Source organism: Ambystoma mexicanum, chromosome 7p (genome assembly GCF_040938575.1).
Source record: "Ambystoma mexicanum isolate Mex_15411 chromosome 7p, UKY_AmexF1_1, whole genome shotgun sequence".
Lineage (NCBI taxonomy): Eukaryota > Metazoa > Chordata > Amphibia > Caudata > Ambystomatidae > Ambystoma > Ambystoma mexicanum.
The window spans coordinates 59,369,876-59,393,841 of NC_090939.1; the positions used below are offsets into that span (position 1 = coordinate 59,369,876).

At 49.8% G+C, this 23,966-nt stretch overlaps 1 protein-coding gene across 3 annotated transcripts in view; it reads right to left on the reverse strand.

The window, feature by feature from the left end:
- Positions 1-23,966, reverse strand: part of TTF2 (transcription termination factor 2) — a 1,006,608-nt gene that overhangs the window by 251,694 nt on the left and 730,948 nt on the right. For all 3 annotated transcript variants that reach the window (XM_069635774.1, XM_069635772.1, XM_069635773.1), the window contains one exon: positions 2,304-2,443. In XM_069635774.1, coding sequence (XP_069491875.1) covers positions 2,304-2,443 — 140 coding nt within the window. The remainder of the gene's footprint in view (positions 1-2,303; positions 2,444-23,966) is intronic.

Genomic DNA, 23,966 nt, shown 5'->3' on the forward strand with positions numbered 1-23,966 from the left:
CAAGAGTGAATGAGTGGAAAAAGGCTCCACTCATTCAGGATTAAAAGAAAAAAGGTCCAGAAGTCCAGCAAAAGGTGCTGGGGTCTCACTAGGAGAGGGGATGAAGCATAAAAATGATACATCTACCCAACAATCGTGCACCGAGAAGGCGTCCAGCTCCACCTGCTTCTTCACTCTCAAGGCACTGTGGGGCTCAAGGGAAACTTACCCAAAGCTTTTTGTGTCACTCCTTTGCTTTGGAGGACTGTTTTTCACTGTTTGGATGTGCACCCATTTACTGTACCCCAGGTCTAACAGCCTGTGATCCTCCAGGAAGGCTTTTTCCTAAGCTTCTGAACTTATTTCAAGGTCAAATAACTTGTTACTTGTGCTAAGAAGATTTGAATCAGAACTGTGGCATTCCGATTTGACTTAGGCATTGCTGTTTCCTAACAGTAAAGCCTGTAAACCTCTTGGCTTGGACATTGCTTCTTTCCCTCGAAAAACCTGAACTGAATACCTCCTTTGTTAGGGAAAAGACTGCCAAACCGTTGCTACTAGTATTGCTTACCCGTGCTTGTTGTTCTTAAACCATTCTTGAACTTATCTAAACTTAAATAACTGCAGAGTTGATTTTAATGAAGTACTTTTTCTGAACTTAAATGAAGTCACTCCGTGTGTGGATAAGAAAAATATATAACCAATTACTAATCTGTTTTATTACCTTAATATTATAAATGAACGTTTAATGTTGCTAGTTGTTATGATATTGATGAACTGTAGAAAAAGTACCTAACAGACGAGGTGCCAGGAAGTGAACGGATTGGTGAGTAAGGGGCTGGCATGAGAGGGACAGTGACTGTGGCGGTTGTTTATCAGTTGACGCTAGGAGAGTCCGGAACCAAACCTTTCCTGGAGGCATGTTACGCAAGTCTTAGTAGAGTTGTTGTTTGAGTAGTTGTCCGTTAAGCGGTTTATGGGTTTTGCATCAGGAGGGAGGTGGGATTATTTTAAAAATGTAATTTTGTGACTGACATGATGGATGTATTAAACTCAACAAATTTAGAAAAAGTTAGTAAGATAGTAATAGGGTCAGTACAGGATTAGTTTTGGACGGCGTACACCAAGTGCAAGACATTCACTATGACCGACGAGCACCTTAGCTAGTTTTGTTAGGTAGGGCCGGCTTGTAGTATAGGGAAAGATGGATCTTATTCCTTTCCTTTAATACATTTAACAGTGAAATGTCTAAACTGAGTAAGTGTCCTCCTACTGACCCATCACAACCCATACAGATGTTGATTGAGGTATCACAACCAATCTAACTGGATCCAGTTAGAAACCAAGATTCGTTGTTGGCGCTGAAGAATTTCGGCCATTCTGTCTGTTCAAAAAAAGAAACCAAGGAAAGGCTGAAAACAAAAACAGTTGTGGTGTAGGACTTTACGCTGCAAAGGTTGTATAAAGGCCAATGAATGGTGTGGTTTAACACAAAATGCACAGCGGCCACCAGCCTATGTGCTATCACACACTGAGAAGAATCAGACAATATGCGGTGCTCTTTGCCTTGAAAGCCATATGTGCTACTAGAGGGAAACAAATATAAAAGTTGCCACTGCAAGGGAACTCTGCAGAACTCTCTCCGATAGTAAAAGCAATGTCTACAAAGCAAGCAAAATGTTTAGGGGACTTTAATTGTTAGCAAAAGGGACCAGAAAAAAAATGATTTCTGACTGAAAGAGAGAGACTCTCAGTTGGTGTGGAGTGCAGTACAAATGTTACTTCCAATCAAGAGTGCGCATCTTAAAAACGTTTGGTGGCCATATTTCAACTTTACCAGGCTACATACCCAGCAAAGACTCGAGATCAAGTCATAATAGAGATGTCCAACCGGATTTTCCGCTCCTGCCCTCACTCTTGCAGGACACTCCGAGGCCATAACCATGTACAGCTGCATCCATTTCTTTTCACACAAAGGGAACACAGATTGAGTAACATGCATTGGAGCAGTCTCCAAAGCACCCTTTTGGATACCGAAAGCTGAATCCCAAATGTCCTACTGACACCAACCAATGTAGCCCACAACCATAGAGCTGAGCGGTTGGGACTTTGCCCTTCACATGTACTATACCAGCAATAAAACCAACATTTGCCAAAGAGCTTTGTAGGATGGGGTAAGCAAGGAAGACTGTACAAACGGGATTGAATACCATGTGTATATAACATTTAATGCATTCCTCCTGACATCAGGATGAGGAGTGGGACAAAAGAGGGCCTTTATCTTGTGCAAGAGTCTAAGGTGAGAAATGTGGTCATGACTTTACCGTTTTCAGTAATGCAAGGTGGCAGCAACACTGGCGGAGCCTCAGCAGCAGGGACAGGATGTGCACAGTGCTAGAGCCCTGGGAAGGGTCCTGTGTGGAATTCTGGGATACCTGTGGATTTCCTCCAAACTCTTGGGCCACTGATGGGGGAAAAAAGAGATTAGAGAGAAGGACACAAGAGACATGCAGGCTCATCTCAGGGAGGAGGGCTGTAGTTGAGTACAGACATATTTGAACACAGTCAAGGAAACACACAACTTGTATACAAATATAGTTATTATATATACTAAGGCAATGTTAAAAATCAATATGCAATTCAGAAATAGAAATAGTACACACAGATATATACAGCAAGTATTTGATTTTGCAATAATCATTTCAATAGTAGACCTTTATGTGAATAACAGTTAAGTTGTAAGAGTAGCTTCAGGCTAGCAAATCATTTCATCAACCAACATTTAGTGGAAAGAGCAACACTGGTAGTGTTAACAGTTTTTCTAAAGTCCAAATAAGGGCTTCAAAAAACCATACATATGAGGCAGTACATAAATTCACTCTTAGTTTAAGACTGTACCACCTGACAATATTTGGTAGTAGTCAGAGCAGCCAGGCTTATCTTAGGAGGGAGAGAGGGCTGTAGCTTGGTACAAAGAAATGGAACAAGTTACTTACCTGTAACTGTTGTTCTCCAGCATGGGTCTGGCATGGATTCACATGCTCATGAATATTCCCCGTCGTCAGGCTGGGAATCCTCGGTAAAGAAAAAACCAGTATCAGTTTCGTTTCTGATCTGTCTTTCGTAGTAATAACCAATCACTGGTCTCTGCGTCATACTGACCACAGCCAATGACTGCCCTCTACCTAAGCACCTCCTCCGGCAGCCATCTTCAGATTTGGAAGCACGTGAAGTGGCAGTATGACCAAGTGAAGAGCCGCAGAGGGGTAGGCGGGAGGGTTCGCATGTGAATCCATGCCAGACCCATGCTGGAGAACAACAGTTACAGGTAAGTAACTTGTTCCTTCTCCAGCATGGGGTCTGGCATGGATTCACATGCTCATGAATAAAGAATACATAGCAGTACACACATGCACAACCACGGGAGGTGGCAAAGGCTCAACATTAAGCATCACATTAACTCAACATTAAGCATCTTACCTCCTCACCAGGCTCACCTCAGGCGAACAGGTTGCGCAGCACTGCTTGGCCGACCCTGGACTCCTCCCTGGAATCCCGGTCGACGCAGTAGAATTTCGTGAAGGTGTGCGTCAACCTCCACGTAGCAGCCCTGCATATGTCCAGCAGGGGCACACCAGATAGGAACGCCGTGGTAGCTGCGATCGCTCTGGTGGAATGGGCTCTCGGACGGCCAGGCAGCGGTCGGTTTGCCAACCGGTGACAGTACATGATACAGCCGGAGAGCCATCTGGAGATGGAAGCCTTCGAGAGAGCCTTCCCCTGATTGACAGGTCCAAAGTTCACAAAGAGTTGTGACGTCTTCCGAAAACCTTTCGTGCGGTCCACGTAGAACTTCAGCGCTCTAGCTACATCCAGCGAGTGCAAAGTCCTCTCAGCCGGCGACGAAGGCGACGGGAAGAACACAGGTAACGCCAAGGGTTCGTTGAGATGAAAGTCCGACGGTACCTTGGGCATGAAGGAGGGGTGCGTCCTGAGCACTACCCTCGTGTCGTGGAAAGTCAAGTACGGGGCCTTGCAGGAAAGGGCCTGGATCTCTCCCACTCGTCGTGCGGAGGTGATGGCCACGAGAAAAGCTGTCTTCCACGATAGAAACTTCAACGGGGCCGAGTGCAGAGGCTCGAACGGAGGTCCCATGAGCTTGGTCAGCACCACGTTGAGCTCCCACGCCGGGGCCGGAGCCTTCACCGGCGGGAACGATCTGAACAGTCCCTTCATGAACTCTTTCACCAGACGATGAGACCACAAGGACGTCCGGCCCGTGGTTCTGGTGTATCGGGAGATCGCAGCAAGATGAATCTTGATGGACGCGTGTGCCAGACCAGCTTTGGCCAGCGTCAGCAGGTACGGCAGTACTTGGGGAGCCGTAATCCGTAGAGGGTTAATCTTCTGTGCGTGGCACCAGACAGAGAACCTCTTCCATTTGTGTCCGTAGCATTTAAGAGTCGAGGACGCCCTGGCCTTTGCAAGAACCTCTCTGCAATCGGCCGGTATGTCGTATCCTCCAAACTCTAGCGCTGCAGGAGCCAGGCCTGCAAGTTCAGCGACTTCGGGTCGTGGTGGAGGATGGCGCCTCCTTCCCTGGAGAGTAGATCCGCATCCGCCGGCAGCTTGATTGGCGGGGACGCTGACAAGTCCAGAAGGTCCGGGAACCATATCTGCCTCGGCCACGCAGGTGCGACGAGGATCATCCTGCACGTGACCTCTTGAGCTGGTTGACGAGCCGGATTAGCAGAGGCAAGGGAGGGAACGCGTAGAGGAACAGGCCCTCCCAGGGGAACGAGAAAGCATCGCCCATGCTCCTCGTCTGGGGAAACCTGCTGGCGAACCTCCGGCACTTGGTGTTCGTCGCCGTCGCGAACAGGTCGATCTGGGGTGTGCCCCACCGTCGGAAGAGGCGATCCACCAGATCCTGCCGTAGTTCCCACTCGTGGCACGAGCGCAGCTCCCTGCTGAGTGAGTCGGCGATGGTGTTTTTTATCCCTGCCAGATGAAACGGCACCAGAAGAATCCCTTGGGCGACGGCCCAATGCCACAGGTCCTGCGCCTCCTTGGACAGCGCTGGGGACCTGGTTCCGCCCTGTTTCCTGATGTAAAACATGGTGGTGGTGTTGTCGGTGAAGATCCTCACCACCTTGCCCTTGAGGGACGGAAGGAAGGACCTGAGGGCCCAAAACACTGCACGGAGCTCCAGGACGTTGATATGCAGGGACTTCTCCGTCGGGAGCCAGAGTCCCCTTGCGTGCAGATTTTCGGTGTGCGCTCCCCACCCTTCTAGGGAGGCATCCGTGGTCACAGTCACCTGGTGGGCTGGGGTCTGGAAGTCCATGCCCGCCGTCAGATGCGCGCGGGTGCCCCACCACCGTATCGCTCGTCGGAAACTCTCGTCGAGCTTGATCCTTTCCTCGAAGCTGCCCGTCGTCTGGATCCAGCGCGCATCCAGGAATTCTTGCAACGGGCGCATCCGGAGCCTGCACATGGGAATGAGGTAGATGCAGGAAGACATCATCCCGAGGAGGGACTTGATGGACCTCACCTTGGCCGCGTCGGCCACCAACATCCGTTGCACCTTGCCCAAGATGGTCCTGGTCCTCTCCTCCGACGGGGAGGCCAGAAGGGACACTGTGTCGAGCCTCGCTCCCAGAAACAGTGCGACTTGCGCGGGCACCAGGTGGGATTTGGCGTAGTTCACGGAGAATCCCAGGTCCGTGAGGAGTTGGACGGTCCTTGCCGTGTGGACCACGGCGAGCTCCCTCGTCTTGGCGCGGATGAGCCAGTCGTCCAGGTAGGGGTAGACGTGAATCCCCTCGCGGCGCAGCTGCGCCGCCACCGGTGCGAGGCACTTGGTGAAAACCCTGGGTGCCGACCGTAGTCCGAAGGGAAGGGCTTTGAACTGGTAATGACGCCCTTGGACCACGAATCTGAGGAATTTTCGGTGCCCCTTTAGGATGGGAATGTGGAAGTAGGCATCCTCCAAATCCAACGACGATAGGAAGTCTCCTTCCTCCAGCTGACCCAGGACGTGCTGGAGGGTGACCATCCGGAACTTCTGCGCCTTGATGAACTTGTTCAGGCGTCGCAGGTCCAGGATGGGGCGCCATCCTCCCGTCTTCTTCTTCACGAGGAAGTATCGCGAGTAGACTCCGGAGCCCCGAAGCCTCTTTGGGACGAGTTCGATGGCGCCCTTTCTGAGCATCGCCTTTACCTCCAGGAGAAGTTGAGGGACGTGAAGTTCTTTCCTGGCCACGGGGGGGACGCGCGGGCACCTTTTTTGAAATTCGAGCGCGTGGCCCCGGGCCAGGGCGTCCAGCACCCAACGGTCGGTGGAGATGGACTCCCACACGCTGACGAAGCCCGCCAGCCGGCCTCCCACCGGGGTGCTTCGGTGGGGGCCCGACCCCACGGCCGATTCAATCCTGCTTGGACGCGGCCTTGCCGCCTTGACCTCCTTGGCGACGACGGCGGGGTCCGCTAGACTTACCTCGTCCTCTGTAGGCCTCTTGCGACGACGAGCGGGCCGCTTGACGGTAGGAAGCGAAACCGCCGCCGGAACCTTTGGAGGCGCCCTTGCCTCCGCCGCTCCGAAAGGGCGTCCGCCGTTGCTGCAGTACTCCAAGGGCCCGGGCCGTCTCAGTATCCGCCTTGATGGCCTGAAGGGAATCGTCCACTGTCTTCCCAAACAGGTTGTTCCCGTCGAAGGGCATGTCCAGGACCCTGGTCTGGACGTCCTGCCGAAAGTCCGTAGCTTTGAGCCATCCACGACGTCGAAGGCAAACGCCGTTGCCCAGCTGGCGGAACCCAGTGTCGGCGATGTCCGTCGCCACGGTGATGGCGTGGTCCGAAGCCACCTCACCTTCCTGCAGGATCTCAAGGGCCTCCGCCCTCTTGTCGTCCGGCAGAAAATCCAGCAGGGGAGCTATCTTGTACCAGAGCTCCCTGTCGTAGCGGGCCACGATAGCCAAGGCGTTGGCCGCTTTAATCGTCGTCGCTGCCGACGAGATGACTCTACGTCCCATAGCATCCAATTTCTTTCCCTCGCCGTCCGGCGGGGAAGTCGACGTGGAGGCCGCACCCCCCCCCGCTTTCTTCCTGGCTGCCGCGGAGACGACGGAGTCCGGGGTAGGCTGCGCCCGGAGGCATAGGGGGGCCGAGTCCGGGACCCGGTACTTTTTCTCGTACCGGTCTCTTTTCGCTGGCGTCGTGGAAGGGTTCTTGAGGAGGGAAAGGCCCTCATCCCAAATGTCGTCCAACAGAGGCACTGCGAGGACTGTCTTCCTCTTGGCCTCGCGCCGTTGGTAAAGGAAGCCTTCCTTTTTCTTCTCCTCAGGGCAGAGTTGGAAAAGCTCGGATGCCCTGGCGATCATTGAGTGGAACGATCCAATCTCGTCGGGCGGAGAAGCCCTGGTGGGAGGCGACGACGGAAAATCCTCGTCGTATGCCTCGTCGTCCGTACCCGTCGCTGCCGTGTCAGTCCCCGTATCATCCCCTCGGGTGGACGGGGAGGAGGGCTGGACGGGGCGCGACGGTTGAAAAGGAGGTGGTGGATGGATCCTTCTTTTCTTGGTAGGGGGAACACCAGAAGGTCCCGGTTCTGGATCCCCCGACGGGAGAGGTTCCTCCGTCGGTAACGGTAGTCTCGTCCTTATCTCGGAGCATAAGGACTGTATAGCCAACAAAATGGCCGCCGAGTTGTCTTGCGGCGCTGGCAGAGGGGAATCCGACGGGCGAGCAGGGGCCCCGTCGGTATCCTCGACGATGTCGTCGTCGTCACCTGCGTCGGGGCCCATTCCGACGGGCTGGTCTTGTTCCACGCCTAGGCCGTGGCTTAAGACCTCGATCAGCTCCTCTTCTGAGGTTGAGGCCGAATCTACGACGACGCCCTGCCCCCCCTTCTTCCCCACGGAGGGTATCACGGGGGTCCTATCGATGGGCACAAAAGAAGACTCCCTCCGAGGAGGCAGGGAGATTCTGGGCCCCGAGGTCGCCACCACTGGTGCAGCCTCCACAGGCTGGGCCAGGGCCGCCGCGACCGTTTCGATAGAGGGCTTGGTCGGATGGATCAAGGCCTTCACCACCTTAGGTGCGCTCACCGCCTTATCCTTGAGGGAGGGGGCACTGCCACGCTCCTCCTCTGCCTTAGAGCTCGACCGGGGCCTCTCCAGGAGCTTCGCCGGGTGCTCGGCCTTCCTCTTACCCGACCCAGAGCGTTGGCTCGTGGTTGATGGTGCCGGGGAGGGTGCGCCCTGCCTGGCGCCCGTAGAGCCCGACCGTTCAGCGCTCCCGGTGCCAGCGGACTCGCGGTGCTTGGCCTTATGTTGGGCCCCCGTCGCCGGGGCGCCCTCAAAGGTCTTAGAAGACCGCTCGGATTTCTTCTTCTTCTCGCCAGACGGGCTCTTACCCTCCAGCCAGTTGGCGAGACGTTGATGGCGGTCCTTCATGGTCCGTTCCGACATGTTGCCGCAAAACGCACAGTCCTTCTCCACGTGCGTCTTGTCTTCATGAAGGCAGTAAAGGCAGAAAGAGTGTTCGTCCTCCTTGAAGACGTTCTGCAGCTGGCATCCAGGGCAGACCCTGAACAGCTTTCCGGGCGTCGAGCTTCCCTTCTCCTGGGCCATCTCCGAGACCGGGCCTGAGAAGCTTCTGGAGTCCTCCGAAGTGTAGCTCGACGAAATCTTCACCCTTGAGGGGCACAGATGAATCCGACACGGGTCCCCGTTGATCGGATGTAGGATCGGTGGAGCTTGAGGCTCTTTTGACCGAAAGAATCGAAGTTTTTGTGAAAAAGCGCGAAAAATAGCACTAACGCTCGAGAGCAATAGCACGAGGATCCCAACACATGAACGTGCAGTAAAAATCTGAAGATGGCTGCCGGAGGAGGTGCTTAGGTAGAGGGCAGTCATTGGCTGTGGTCAGTATGACGCAGAGACCAGTGATTGGTTATTACTACGAAAGACAGATCAGAAACGAAACTGATACTGGTTTTTTCTTTACCGAGGATTCCCAGCCTGACGACGGGGAATATTCATGAGCATGTGAATCCATGCCAGACCCCATGCTGGAGAATGTAGCATACATACGGTCCATAGAAACTATTAAAAATAAAAAACAACTCAATACCTAGGTTATGCAAACCAAGGCATAACCTTATTTATAGGATCAAGAAGCAAGTCAAGGTGAGTCGAACTAAAGGTTCGACTCACCTTGACTTGTTCTACCTCTCTTGCTCTATCACTCCTGTTCCCTGCCAGGCCCTCTGCATGGCCCTGGCTTCTCATTTCACCACTAAAACCCAATACATCCTGTCCACTGTCTCTTCCTCTACCTCCTCCTCTGTCACCCCTGGGCTGTCTTCAGTCGCTTCCCCTCCTCCTTTCCCCTGTTCACCCCCGACTGTTTCTATACAAGTTCGATCTATGAAAGTGTTGTCAAAGCAGGTTCTCTCCTGCTCATCCAGAACCATCAAGCATCACATCAACACCCTCGCTCGAGCCTTGGACGATTTCTACAATCACTCCTTTGCCACTGGAACCTACACTCCCCCTCCCCAAGTACTCCCTTGTGCACCCCCTTCTTAAGAAGCCTACTGCCGATCCTTCCTCTATGGCTAACTATCACCTGATCCCCATCACTCCTTGGCTAGGCATTCTCCTGGAAAAGCTGGCCATCTCCCAGCTTAATCTGCATACTGAATCTGTTGGTTGTCTCCATCCACGACCATCAGTCTGGCTTCAGAGCTGCCAGAAGCACAGAAAACTGCTCTTATGAACACCCGCGAAGACGTGCTCTCTAATCTTGACTCTAATCTTCCTTCTGCCTGCATACTCCTCGATCTATCCTCTGCTTTTGACACGGTCAACCATTCCATCCTGCTCAATCGCCTCTGTGACAACTTTGGTATCACTGGTCAGGCCCTGTCCTGGTTGACCTTTCTCATTGACCGACCCTCCCAGGTCCAACTGGGGTCTTTCCTCTCTTCTCTCTCTCCGTCTACGTGTAGTGTTCCCCAGGGATCATACCTTTCTCCGTGGCTATTCAACCACTACCTGGCACCTCTGGCCCAACGCAGAGCTACATTTGGATCTAACTTTCAGTGTTATACGGATGACACCCAGCTCTCCTTCATGCTCCCCTCAGCCACCTCTACTCCTCTCATATCAGACTGGCTGGTCACAATGTAGGAATGGTGTGCTGCCAATGATCTCTGCCTTAATGCCAGTACGACCGAGGTCCTCCTCATCAGGGCAACCATTCCCTCCTTTCCTCTCTGGCCACCCACCTTGGGCCCTCTTCCTGTGAGGCTAAGAAACCTGGAGTCATCTTAGACTCGACACACTCCTCACATCTGACGTTTCTAAGCAGTCACACTTTCAGCTGCAGCTCTTCAGAGGTATTCTGCCTTTTTTCACTTTCCGCCCCAGAAGCTCACTGTCGCCAGAGCCCTGGTCCTCTCCAGACTGGTCTATTGCAAAAGCCTCTTTCTAAATCTGCCCGTCTCTACTCTTCGATCATTACAACTCATCTAGAACAGGACTGCAAGACTTGTCCTTGGCCTCAAACCCAGGCTCCAGCTCTGAAATCTCTGCACTGGCTCCCAGTGGCTGCAAGGATCAAGTTCAAGACCCTTTGCATCGTCCACAAGGCTTTCTGGGGTCTGGAACCGCACTACCTCCAACTTCCTCTTCCTAAACAGCTTCCTTTGCGAGCTCTCCGCTCATATCCCTCCAATTCTCAGAGGGTCAGACGTTTTTCCAAGCAGAGAATGGGGGGCAGATCTTTCCTCGGGTAGGGCCTCCCTTCCTCTCTCAAACTTGAGCAGAACCACCTCTGGTTCCAGAAGCAACTCAAGACATTCCTTTTTGCTTCCGCATTCTCTCTTCCTCTCCCCTGCCAATGTCCCAGATAGCGCTGCACACTGGTCACCTGGCCACCCCTGAACTCGGGGTCCAGGCTCCTGCATGTCCAGTTGCCCTTGCACTGCCTCCAGGCTCCATCAGCACTTAAAGGTCTATATCTCTAACCCTACAGTCCCTTCTCTTTTCACTTAAGAGCCATCCTCTAGCAGCACTTGAGTCACCTGCACTTAACATCACTCCCACTCCTGCTCAGCACTTCTCCCCTCCCCTCTTCCCTGCACTTGCACGATCTGAATGACAAGTCCTAGTAAGAGCGTTTGTCCTTCTGTTTCACCCTCCTTTTCTTGTTGCGCCTACAAACACTTGTGTACAGGCGCGTTATAAATGACTTCTCATATCATACATTCAGGATAGTAATCTACTATTCTTCGGAATACAACAAGGTTAGATATACTTTTAGAATAAAATCAGTATTTCAAGGGTAGTTGACACTTTCAATCATAAGGTTGACAGTTATGAATCACTTAACAAACCAATCCTTGAACCATTAATTTTTAGAACTCTGAGCTAGTTAATCAACTCATCTTTTCTGGAGAGGCCTTAAGCTACTCTATAAGTATGGACACACAATAACTGTTTTAGAATGCACTAAGCAATTCAAGGAAAGCAAAACCCAATTACACTTTAAGACACAGTGTGTTTCAAGTTTAATTGACCCTAGGACTATTTTCTAAATGCTCTAAGCAGTTTCAGGGAAAGCACAACCATGTGTTACAAGTTTAGAAGAGTAGCAGCTATTCAAGTTAATTACACCATATACTTTTATGAGGGGCTTCAAGCAACTAATAAAACAAGTATTAACTTCAAGACTGTTTTAGATCTGCATAAAGAAGATCAGGGAAAGCAAAACCCTATAGTAGACGAAGAATGACACACTGTTATTCAAGGTCTTTAAACCCTATTAGTAAACTTTTAAACTCATTCAGTTAAGCAATGATCAAACAGTACCAACACGTATTACTTTTTAAAACTTCTTTGCACAAAACATTTTACATTTCAATATCAACCAAATAACACAAAAAAACTTACCTAATCCTACCCCAAATCCCCCAAACCCCTACCGGTCTTGGCCCACATTGCACTATTCGTTTCCATTTGGTCTTCGCTCGCATTCTGCTTACTAGCCGTATCTTCTTGTGTAGGAACCTCATTAACCTCCAGTTTCTCATCTCCAGAGTCTGTTAATCTACCTATTAGCGCTCTCCATAATCCTGCTCCCCTTCCTTACTGGACGCTTCTTGCCACGCTGTTTCCGCATCCGCCCATTTTTATAGATCCTCCACCACCACTGTACTCCTGGTCTATCTCGTGCTTTCCAACTCATCAATATTCTTCGTTTTGCCAGGATATATGCCCAATCTTTAAGTTTATTTACATGTGGAGCACGTTTGGGCCTCGGGAATCTGCCCAACAAATACGCCTTGGGGGACTCCACTTTCAAGGTAACGCCTGCCTTTCCCAGTCACTGCCCCACCTCCCTCCAGAACCTACCAATTTCTGTACACGCCCAAAACATATGTACTAGGTCTGCTTCCACTTTCCCACATTTCGGGCATTTCTGCACGATTAAACTTGGCTATCTTTTGCAAGGTCAGGTATGCCTGTGTGTTACATAAAACTGGATCTGTTGTAATCTTGTGTTTCTGGAGACCTCCTTGTGGTACAATTTCACTTTTCCCCACCCCTCATCTGAAAATGGTTCCCTCAGGTCCTGTTCCCATTGCCGCCGGGTCTGCTCTATGTCCCTGCCCACTTTTATCATTAGGAGCTCATATATGCGTGATACTTCGTGTCCTCCTTCCGACACATCCTAAAAAGCTTCAGTAACTTCGTCTGGCTGTCATCTATGTTTGAGGCACTGCAGCAGTCTAATGTGCGTGATGAATTGCCCTCTACATATTCCATTTTCTACCAGCTCTCCAAATCTCTGGGGAATCCCGTCTTTCACTATATCCAAGACTGACTATTCCCATAGGCTCCCAGTTCCACCGGACATTTCACTTGATTTGTTCATCCACTACTTCGAACGCCACTAAAGGATGTGCGGGGAATACAGTTGCCCCTTCCAGCAGTCGTCCCGCTCTGCGACACATGACACACCTGAGGTGCACCAGTAGGGTCTGACTAGTTGTATGCGACTCTGGTGTCCACATGACTTCCCTCGGGAAGAATGGGGCTCCCACCACACCTAGCAGCCATGTATTGTAGCTGACTAGCCATGAAATATAACTCATAGTTCGGGAGCTTAATACCTCCCTGCTCATGTGTTCTGAAGCTTCCATAATGCTACCTTGTTTCTAGAGTTATGCCAAATTAAGCTCCAACATATACTGTGTAGTCTACCAAAAAAACCTTTTGGAATTGCGAAGGTGACGTTCGCAAAGAAATGCAGGAATCTGGGCAGTACCACCATTTTTAGTAACGCTGCCCGTCCCTTCATGGTCAGTGGTAGCTTCTTCCAAAATAACATGCTCGTCTCAATTTTGTCCACCGCTCTAACTGTATTCTGCCCATGTTCTATCCCGGGGTCGCAATATATGTCCACTCCCAAATACTTGAGTGTTACTAGCTCCCATGTAATCGGCAGCACTGGTAACCTTTGAATGGGTCTGTTTCTTCACCCACCTGGGCGGGGGAGAGGGGGTGAGGGGAATTGGGGGTATAGGCTCGATTCCTGGGGATTAATGGCGATACCCGATATCAAAGCGTATCGCGCCAGTACTTCCAGCACGTATTGCAGGTTTTCTTCAGGGCATTGCAGGTACAAGAGCATGTCATCTGCGTATAGCGAGATTAGATGCCTCCCACTTGGTGTTTTTATGCCCACCTCTCCGAACTCTGTCCTTAGATCGCTTGTGGTCCCAACGTGAATATGAATAGCATCAGGGACTAAGGGCACCGGTGCATTATACAACTGCTCCACTCATTTTATGTATATGGGTCCCATACCAAAACTCCTGAGGACTGCCAGCAGCCAAGGCCATTTGACAGAGTGAAAAGGCCTTTACTGCATCAAGCGACACCACCACTACTTTTTGCAACTCGTTTGTGTGATCTATTATGTGGTGTAACCTTCTCAAATTATCAGTAATGTTTCTTTGTGGAACATATCCCGTTCGATCTGCATGTTCAAGTTTTCCAATTATTGGTCTCAACATCTTCGCCATCACCGCAGTGAGAATCTTCCAATCTTGATTTAACAGGGACAGAGGTCTATAAGACACGCAGTCTGTGTCCGGCTTGTTTGGTTTGAGGATGGGGATGATCATCGATTCCCTTAGTGAGCACAGCAACTCCCTTCGCCCTAAAGCTTCGTTTAACATTGCTAGCAGTGGGGGAAGGATCTCAGTTTTTTATTTATTGTAAAACTCGCTGGGGAGTCCGTCCGCCCTAAGAACCTTACAGGTGGGCAGTTCACTTATGTTATCTAGTTACTCAATCGTTCTGTGCTCTTCTAGCCTTTCTCTGTCCTCTATGCTCAGCTTGGGGATATTGATCTCCATTAGTGTCTCCTGTATATCCACCTCTTTTTCCTCTTTAGTTTCGCTGTAAAGGTTCATATAATATTCAAAGAAACATTCATTCACCCCTTCTTGTGTTTCCCGCAGCCTCCCGTCCCCCACTTGTATTGCCTGGATTGGATGTCGCGTGGTTTCACTCTTCTATAACCATGCTAACAGTATACCCGGTTTGTCCCCTTCGGCGTGCTGCCGCTCAATGTATTTTTTGTAGCTCAATTTACCCAGTCTGCCCCACAATTCTCTACATTCTGTTTGGAGTCTGGCCACTACCCCAGCTTCCTCCAACGATTTGTCCCCTCCCTGCATTATGGCTTCCAACTTATCTTCCGTTTTTCGTAAGTCTCTTAGTATTACTTCTGGTATTCCTTTGGATTTAGCCATAGCCGCTCCACTTACTACCACCTTGAAGGCCTCCCACAACGTACTGGCCGAGTCCACACTGCCAGTATTGTGTTGGAAGAACAAGTTACTTTCTTACCTGGTAACGTTCTTTTGATGGGATGTTCCTCTGACGTATTCCACATCTATGCAGCTGTGGCGATTACTGTCATAGATGTGGAATACGTCAGAGGACACAATCCCCTCGAAATATTCTTCACCTTGGTTCTCAGGGGGGAATATCTGCCATGTGACGATCAATGGGGCATGGTCGGACAATACTCTAGCCTTATATTCAACTTGTGCTATTTCGTGCATAGATTCTTTCCCAACAAACACAGTCTAATCTTGTGTGTAAATTCTGAGGGGCAGAGAAATTAGTATCCCCGGTCTTGTGGATGTATTGTTCTCCAAGCATCCTCTAGTTTCAATGTGTGCAACAACCCCTGCAACGCCTTAGCAGCCGGCGTCTGGCAGGTAAATTTCCCATCTGACCCATCTTTGGTTGGGTCTAGTGTGCAATTAAAATCCCCTCCCCACAGCAATACGCAGTCCCCGTGTGGGCTAATCTTGGGATACAAGACCTTCAAGAACGTAGAGGTGTTCTGGTTCGGGGCGTACACATTTATAATACATACTTCTTTATTTTCTATCAGGCCCTTAATCATCTCCAACCTCCCCTCCTTGTCCATCACAGTCTGCAGAATCTTTAAAGGGACCGTTGACGCCACCCAAATCAGAACCCCCCTGGCGTATGCGAATAAGCTGAGCCCACTGTCCTCCCTCTCCATTTACGTACCACTACATCCTGTTTGCTCTGGGTGAGGTGGGTCTCTTGAAGGAGCTCTATGTCCACTTTTGGCGTTTAAGGTATGTCATGATCATGTTTCTCTTTATATAGTTGTTAATTCCCCGGACATTCCAGGTCACAATTTTGAGAACACCCATACTTCGCTATCATGCTGCGATCCTTTTGCACTCTCGTGTTGCTATTCCAATATCTGCGTGCATAAATATAGGCCTCATCCCCAATAGTTCTCCCAACTCCTTCAGTGTGCAGTGGGGGGACACCATACTACTGATATCCCTACTAAACTATCTACTGATGTATTGACGTGTTCCATCGTGCCGCTTACAGTAAAGCAGAACCCATATCTCCTAATTGCTCCCAATATATTACAGAGCTAGACAACCTTCTTTCGACTACTTGGGCGTGTTTGCCAGTTTTCAGCTTATTCTAGCTTGTAACAGTCTATGAAATTTACCAAATCGTACATAATGGCTACCAATGTGTCCAACAATGCGCATGAAGAAAACACAGGTTCACGTAGCCACATCGGTCGCCGCCTGGTCATCCGTTCCAGCTCCCATGTCCACCCATCTCGGCGCATCCTCCAGGGTCTCAAAAACAAGTGCTTTGCCTTTATGCAGAACTTTTAGTTTGCCAGGTACAGCAGCATGTACTTCAAAACCGACAACCGCAACCTTCGTTTTTAATCGCCACGTAGCTCAGGCATTGTTTCTGCACCTGGAAAGTATAATCCGGGTACGCTGTGATGGACGCAGACGCTCTGTTTATTGTTCCCCCTTTTCGGAAGTGTTTCAGTATCTTCTCTATGTCTTTATAGTTTAAAGTCTTGGCAATAATCGCTCTGGTAGGGGCTCCGGGCTGCGGTTTTCTAGTCAAAGCCCTGTGCGCTCTCTCTACCGTGAACCCCGTGGGTGAGCATTTCTACGCCTATTTCTTGCAGAGGCATGTTCTCAACGTAGTTAGTTGGGTATGGATTTTCTTCTCCCTCGGAGTCCCACTATACGTATATTATTTCTGCGGGCCCTCCCTTCCGCTTCTTCAGCTCTGTTTTCCAAGCTTTGCACTCGTTGCAGCTTGGAGATTTCTTTGGTGTTATCCATGCAGGTACTTGAGTTGGTTTTCACTTCTTTTTCCAGTTTCCCTGTGCGTTTTGCCACCATCCGAACATCCTGTCGTAGGAGGTTGACATCCACACTAACCGTGTCAATTTTGAATTCTAGGGATGTTTTAAGCTCTGCCATGGCAGCGCCCAGTTTAGTTTACCAAGACGTTTTCACTTCTGCTATGGCTTCCAGGATCTGTTGATCGCCTCTAGTCGGGATTGTTTCTCCCGTTACCTCCTGCTCACTTGTCTTGGAGACGTCCGCACCCTGCGTTTGTTTAGTGAAGATGTCTAGCGACGTCTGCTTCGGCTTGGATTTTGTCTGTCTTGATGCCATTTCTGATTTCTAGTACAGGTTTTAGTTTTCCATCTGCGCTGAGGCTCTCCTGTCAGGCCTGTCGGTGGACCTCTCTCGGGTTCACTGGCGGTGCTTTACTGCTATTTTCTTGAGTTGTTCTCCTTTTGCATCACCCTTGTGTGTGTGGGGGTCTCTGTTCCTGAGTGGAGGCTCCCAGACACGCACTCTTTGCGTTACTGTGCAGTGTGAATTACTGTTACACAATTCCATCGTCACTCCACTTCTATGTCTGCCCTCAGTCCAGCACTCTTCTAGCTGCATGTATTACTCACTTCACTGTCATGCAACAGGGCAACCCTCTCACATCCCCAGTGTGGTATTTATGATTCGCACCTTTGTACTAATCCTACTCGCAGGGTTCCGCAAATTTTTGGGTAATTTCTTTCCTCTGCACCTCGTGATGTCCTGGTCTCCTTGTCCTCTCACCTTAGAGTTTGGGTCCCTGCTGCAGGGCGTTTTCCTCTCCACAGGCTTCACGGATGCCCAATTTCTAGTGCTACCACGCGGTCTAGGGCACCCTTAGTCCTCTGTTTGATCCCGTTTGACTCCCCGCCTGGTTCCCCCACCTGGTTCAAGCGATATGTGCTCTCCAGCTGCCGTTCCGCTCTAAGCGCATGCTCCGTTTCTCTGGAGTGACATTCACTTTCCTAGTCGTCCTTTCTGTCAGGTTCCTCCTGTAAAGCGATGTGCTGCCATTCCTGCCGCGCAATGCTACTGCCTTCATTTTGGTGCAGGCCGGTCTTTGCTTCGTTCTCCACACTGTCTCGTGGGTCATTTATCTCCACACCCTGTTCTCGGGATCTCAGCTTGCACCATGTGTTTATATCCAGTTGGTTCCTTTATAGCAGTGCTCCGGTCACTCCTCTCACTCCTACAGTCTTAGGCCCCCAGGGAAGCCGCTTGCTTACTTTGTTTTGCATTTGGGTTGCAATTCTTAAGGTTATAGGCTCTGTCTGTGTCGCATTCCCTGGTGTCATTCCTCTCCGCTGTGTAACTTTGATCAGTTTCACTGCACTTCTTAGTTTGTGTAACTGATTACACTGTGCGACCGGACTCGCTCCCAGCTCGCTTATTGACCCTTCTTTCACTGCTTGTGGGCTATTTTTCGTTCTGTTTTACTGGCTCGTTATGCTTCATACGGTTGTGCCCGTAATGTGTATGCGACGCAGCTTTCCCAGTTGTAGCATAAATGATGCAGGGTCGGCATCCTTCTAGTGCTAGGGTCTGTTCTGGTGTATTTGTCCGAGCGTGTCCCTGTTTCTCCCCCAGCACATCCGCTGCTTTCCGGTCCTCGTTGCGACCATATGTCCCACGGATTCCAGGGCCGCTAGTTAGCTCTGAGCTGTGCAGCCTTCAATTCTAATCGCTTGGAATCTCTGTCCTTTTCTCTGGAAAAGGACAGCGTTGTAATATGGGCTGCGCTGTTCCACGGGTGCATCCCGTTTGGCCCCTGCTGCGGTCGGTTCTTCATATGCTGTCCGATTACATATGGTCTGCGGCTCTACTGCTATGTTCGCTGGGGGGTCTTAGTAGCGTCCTCCAACATTCGCACAAAAGAGCTGCGCTGCACCTGGTCTTCTATTGAAGCCGCCCCGTAAGGTATTGCCGCATCGGGTTGCTTAAGAATGTTTGTATCCTCTGGTGCTCGCCTCTGCAGCGGTCCGAGCTCCAAAAGGTCCTCCTCTCGTTTGGTCTCTCTGTTGAAGTTCGTCTGCCGTTTTGGGACCACCGCTCTCAATCCGCCACAAAATTCTTCCAGCTTACTGTACAAGAACTGCGTTGCCGGTCTGACCCAAAATGCTACCAGCTGTGCCTCAATATTTCACAAAGTTGTCACAGTTTTCCTCAGACAAGGATCTCTCAGTGTTGGACTTTTGTCCGGATTAATGCAGGATCGGCAGGAGCTCCTTTGGATACATGTCTTGTAACATGGCCCAGTAGCCACGCCCTCCAGCTTTAGAGTTAAAGTGTTCAGGGACTTTACAGAAGGCTCCCTCTATGCGTTACAGCATTAGGCCTGGGCAAGTGGTAAGGGCAAACTCCCAACCACAAAAATCACCCCCTCAGCCTCATTGGTTTCACACCAGACTTAAGGTATGTATTACCCAAGCCCACACAGTCCCTTAGGAGAAATGAAAAGCAGAGGATGCTCCTAGGGAGATGTATAATGTGTATAATGCTTCATCCCCTCTCCTAGTGAGACCCCAGCACTTTTTGCTGGATTTCTGGACCTTTTTCTTTAAATCCTGAATGGGTTGGGCCTTTTCCCACCGATTCATTCTTATGGGCTCTGTCTTTTGGAACTCAGCTCAGTGTTTTACTGTCCTATGGAACCTAGTTTCCTCCATATCTCCTTAAGGAATCTGTATTTTACTTGTAAAGCACAAAGCGCCTTCTGGGCAGTGTTGCTGGGAGCCCTTTGGGTTCTCCTTTGAGATTCATTCTATACCTTAGGGTAACTACAGTTCTTAAGGATAGAGAGATACTTGGTATCTCTCCTAAAAACGTTAGATTGGCACACACCACCTTTTGTGGAGTGCCAAGGGGATACAAAGTATCCCCCTTTTCTCGGCTACTGTGATTTTTTTAGTCAGACAACCTAATAGTTATGGCTGGTGGCAGTGGACATGTTCCAACCATTGTGGGAATGTTCTACCTCAGGCTACGTCCATAGCCCAGGTAGTGCACAATGGGGTCACCCAAGTACTAACTTGGTTGTGCCTTTCTTTTTTGGCCATTACTAGCGTGGTTGTTCATTGTTCGACGTTCTTTTTCTGTCTTGGGAGGCCTGTGTGAGTGTTTTGCATTTGGCAGGAAATCTTCAGTGTCCCCGCCTAGGTTCCAGTGCTTTTGGGCAGGGAGGAAGTGCGGGGAGGAGTTTCACTCCCCTGCTGTTTGTCAGAGTGCCTGAAAGGAACCAGCTCCCGACTGGACAGCCAATCGCCCATTTCTGTAAACGGCTGAGAGAGTTTGCAGAGGAATTTATGCTGAAACTGAATAAAAAGATGATGTTCCTGAGGTGAAAGACTAGTTTACCAATAAAAACTGAAGACTAGTGACGCCTGCAGACCCTGTGCAACACCGTAAAGCGACCACTGCTGTCCTAAGTTTTCTGTGCGACAGAAGAACTAAGAGGACAAGCTTGTATTGGTAGGAACAACCAGTCGCAAGACAAACTTTAATCTGAGCCATCTCTGGAGGTGCTGTGCCTCTCCAGCGCTGCAGAAGCCCAATACCAGGAGACATCTGACCCACCTAAAGGGCATCATCATGGAAAGGCTGAATCCGTCAAGTCTTTGCTGCTCTCCAGGTGTACCGCCAGAGACGCAATCTGACCCATCCAAGTCCCCTCACCAGAGTGCAGGACCTCAGGAACTGAAGAAAATTGTTTAGGCGAATCGCGTCCTTTGTGGGTGCTGCAGAAGAGGCGCCAAAACCGCAGAGTGACCAGATAATTTGCTGAAATCTGGTGCCAGAGATCCTCCCTCAAGATTGCTGCTGAGAGATCCCATCCATTGTCCTGCCTTTCGTCACCAGACCAAGGAATACAGGGGTTGGGTCCAGCACTGCCACATTAAGGAGAATCCAGCCACGAACATTTCTTCAAGCCCAAGGTACTGTGGGGAAAAATGTATTGCTCACTTTAATCCAAAAAAGTCACTCCAGAGCATTGGAATGCACATTAAGGTGTCCAGGGCAACCTTACCGCTGATCCAAGCTGCTGCTTGTGTCCCTTTAGTGAGTCCTTTAACAGGGCCTCCAACATTGGTTCCATCTTCGTGCATCTTAGAGACTAGAAACTAGAAAATACCCACAGTAGTTTTTTGTTCTGCTGCTTGTCAATACTTTGAGACCTCTCTGAACTGCCTTTAGCTAGGGTTGCATGTTGGACTTAAAAAGCTTTGCTGTGCGAAGAAACGGCCTCTAGAACCATAAGCCACTAGTATTACACTAACAAACTATTTTCCTTCCTATAAGTCATTACCTTATGTGGTTTTGCAGAGTAAGGGAGTAGTTTCTTACCTGTAAACTCCATTTCTCCAGCGTTGGTGTCATGGATTCACATGCTGTGAATATTCAGTCAGGCTGGGAATCCCCAGGGACTAATCAGTTTCCAATGACACCTCGAGTGTCCCATCGACATCGTTGTGGGTGATATTGGTCCTCACCAACAGGACGTTGAGTGTATAGCTCTGCCTCAGCAGGTTCCCCTCAGATTTCAACCATTCCAGCTGGAGGATAATCCTGCACATAGGTAGTTGGCCTGGAGGGCGCATGTGAATCCAAAAAAGATGCCAACGCTGGAGAAATGGAGTTACAGGTAAGAAACTACTCCCTTCTGCAGCATTGGATCTTTCATGGATACACATGCTGTGAATAGATTTTATAGCAGTATACATGTCTGAAGGAGAAAAACCAGGCAAACTAAGATTAGAAACCTTTGCATTTTTTGCGCTCATACGAGAAGTATACATATGTTAATGTTAAAGGTCATTTGTACCGCGCACTATCACCACCGGAGTGGTCCGCTGGCGCACTGGCGGCTCTGAAAGAGGGAGGGAAGGGTGGGTTAGTGGGTGGAGGCTGGAAAAGTGCAAGAGAGCAGTGATGTGCTGGTGGTTCCGTCGGCTGGGCCTGGGGTGTATGCGGCCGGTAGTCGTCGTGTGCTGATGTGCAAGTCTGTGTGTGTTTTGTTGTTGCAGTGTAGTGAAGTTCCTGCGGTTTGCTGCGCTAGAGGTTTGTGGTTGTATTTGATTTGGAGTTTGAGAGGTGTATGCAGAGAAGGAAATTGTTAGTGGTATTGGTTAGTTGGTATCTCTATCCTGGATTGAGCCAGTTGGGCTCGTGTAATCTTACACGACGGAATGCTTGTACGCCCTGTGCCTCAGGAGGTATGTGCCCGTTTTTGCATTCGAGGCCGTTTGAGGATTTAGCTGTCCCCTCCGCCCGCTCCCTTAATAACTTTGCATGCTCCTCACCCCCCCACATGATTAGCGCAGCTGCTAGTGTCCATACTTCCGATTGTGGGGTGATTGGTGGTATCTCGTCCGTTCCACAGCCCTGTGGTACCTAGTTGTGGCTGTACGGGCGGTGGGGGATGGTAAGGGTTGGCTGGAGTTGTTGCCTCCGACTCCCTGGGTCTCGCGGGTGGACCCTTGTGTCCAGCGTCAGCCCTACTGGTGCTTGGAGTACTTCTGTCGTTCTATGGGCTTGTCAGTGTCCTTGTTTTGAGTCGTTTGTCTTATTGTTTCGGTTTTAGTCTCTGGTGTTGAAGAGGTAGGGTTTTTAGTAGTTTTCTGAATTTAAGGTGATCTTTGGTGTTCCTTATTACTTTTGGGGTGTTGTTCCAGGTTTTCGCGGCTAAGTGGTAGAAAGCGGTGCCAGCGAGTTTCTTCTTGATGTAAGGTTTTTGTTCCAGTCGTATTTCGTTGGTTGATCTGAGCAGTCTCGTTGGCTTGTAGATTGTTATTTTTTTTTGTAGGAATTCTGCTGATTGCCCTGTGCGTTATGCACATTGTTTTGAAGATGATACGCTGTTTTACTGGGAGCCAGTGTAGTGTTTTTAGGGCCGGGGTGATGTGGTCTCTTCTGGATAGTTTGAGGAGTAGTCTGGCTGCTGTGTTTTGGATCCGTTGTAATTTCTTCAGTAGGTATTCCGGTATACCGAGGTAGAGGCTGTTTGCATAGACGATACTTGACATGATGAGGCCGACGATGGTGAGTGTTTTGTGTGTGAAGGAGAGGAAAGGTAGTATTTTTCTTGCCGTGCGGAGGAGGAAGAAGCATTTGACTGTTGCGTTTATTTGCGGTTCTAAGGTTAGGGTGTTGTCCATCAGGACTCCCAGATTTTTTACTACCTTGGATGGTTATGGTGCAGATCCCATTTCCGTTGGCCACGGGATGGCGGTTTCCTTCTCTTGGTCTTTGGATATGATCATGATTTCGGTTTTTCCTGGGTTGATTTTCAGGTTGTTGGCATTCATCCAGTTGAAAACTTCTTTTAGACAGTCGGTTAAGTTTGAATGATCGGCTTGGGTGTCTTCGATCTTGTAGATGATTTGAGTGTCGTCTGCGTAGTTGTAGCATTTGATGTTGTGTTTCTTGAAGATTCTGATTACTGGGGTTTGGTAGATGTTGAAGTACAGTGGTGATAGTGAGGATCCTTGTGGTACTCCACAGTCGTTGACTCGTGGGGTTGATCCAGACGGTTTCAGTTCTGTCTGCTAGGAATGATTTAGTCCAGCGTAGCGCTGTGTCTGTTATGCCTATGTCTTCTAGTCTTTTGGTTAGGGTGTCATGGCTAACTGTGTCGAAGGCTGCGGAGAGGTCGAGCAGGATAAGAGCAGATGTTGTGTTGGAGTCTGCGTTTGTTTTTAGGTCATCCCAGATGGATAGTAGAGCTGTTTCTGTACCTCTTGTGGGTCTGAAGCCGACTTGAGCTTGGTCTAGCAGGTGGTGTTCTTCAACGTATTCTTGGGTTAGTTTGTATACGTAGGTTTCGAGGAGTTTGACCGGGTAGGGGATGTTGGAGATTGGTCTGTAGTTGGAGAGGTCATCTACGTCCCCGCTTGTGTTTTTCAGAAGTGGTTTGATGTAAGCCGATTTGAAGATCCTTGGTACTGTTCCTGTTGCCAGTGATAGATTTAGAAGGTTTCTGAAGTATTCTGCTGGTGTTCCTTGTCCGAGGATTGATTTGTAGATGTCCGGGGGGCAGGGATCCACCGGTGAGCCCGCTTTCTTGCTGTGTTTTATCAGCATTGCGAATGCCTCTGCTGATATTTCTGGGTAGTTATTGAGTTTGTGCAGCAGTTCTGATTTAGGTTCGTTTGGTTGTAAGTCGCTGCTGATTGGTCTCTGTTGGATGGTTTGTCGGAAGTCATTGGTT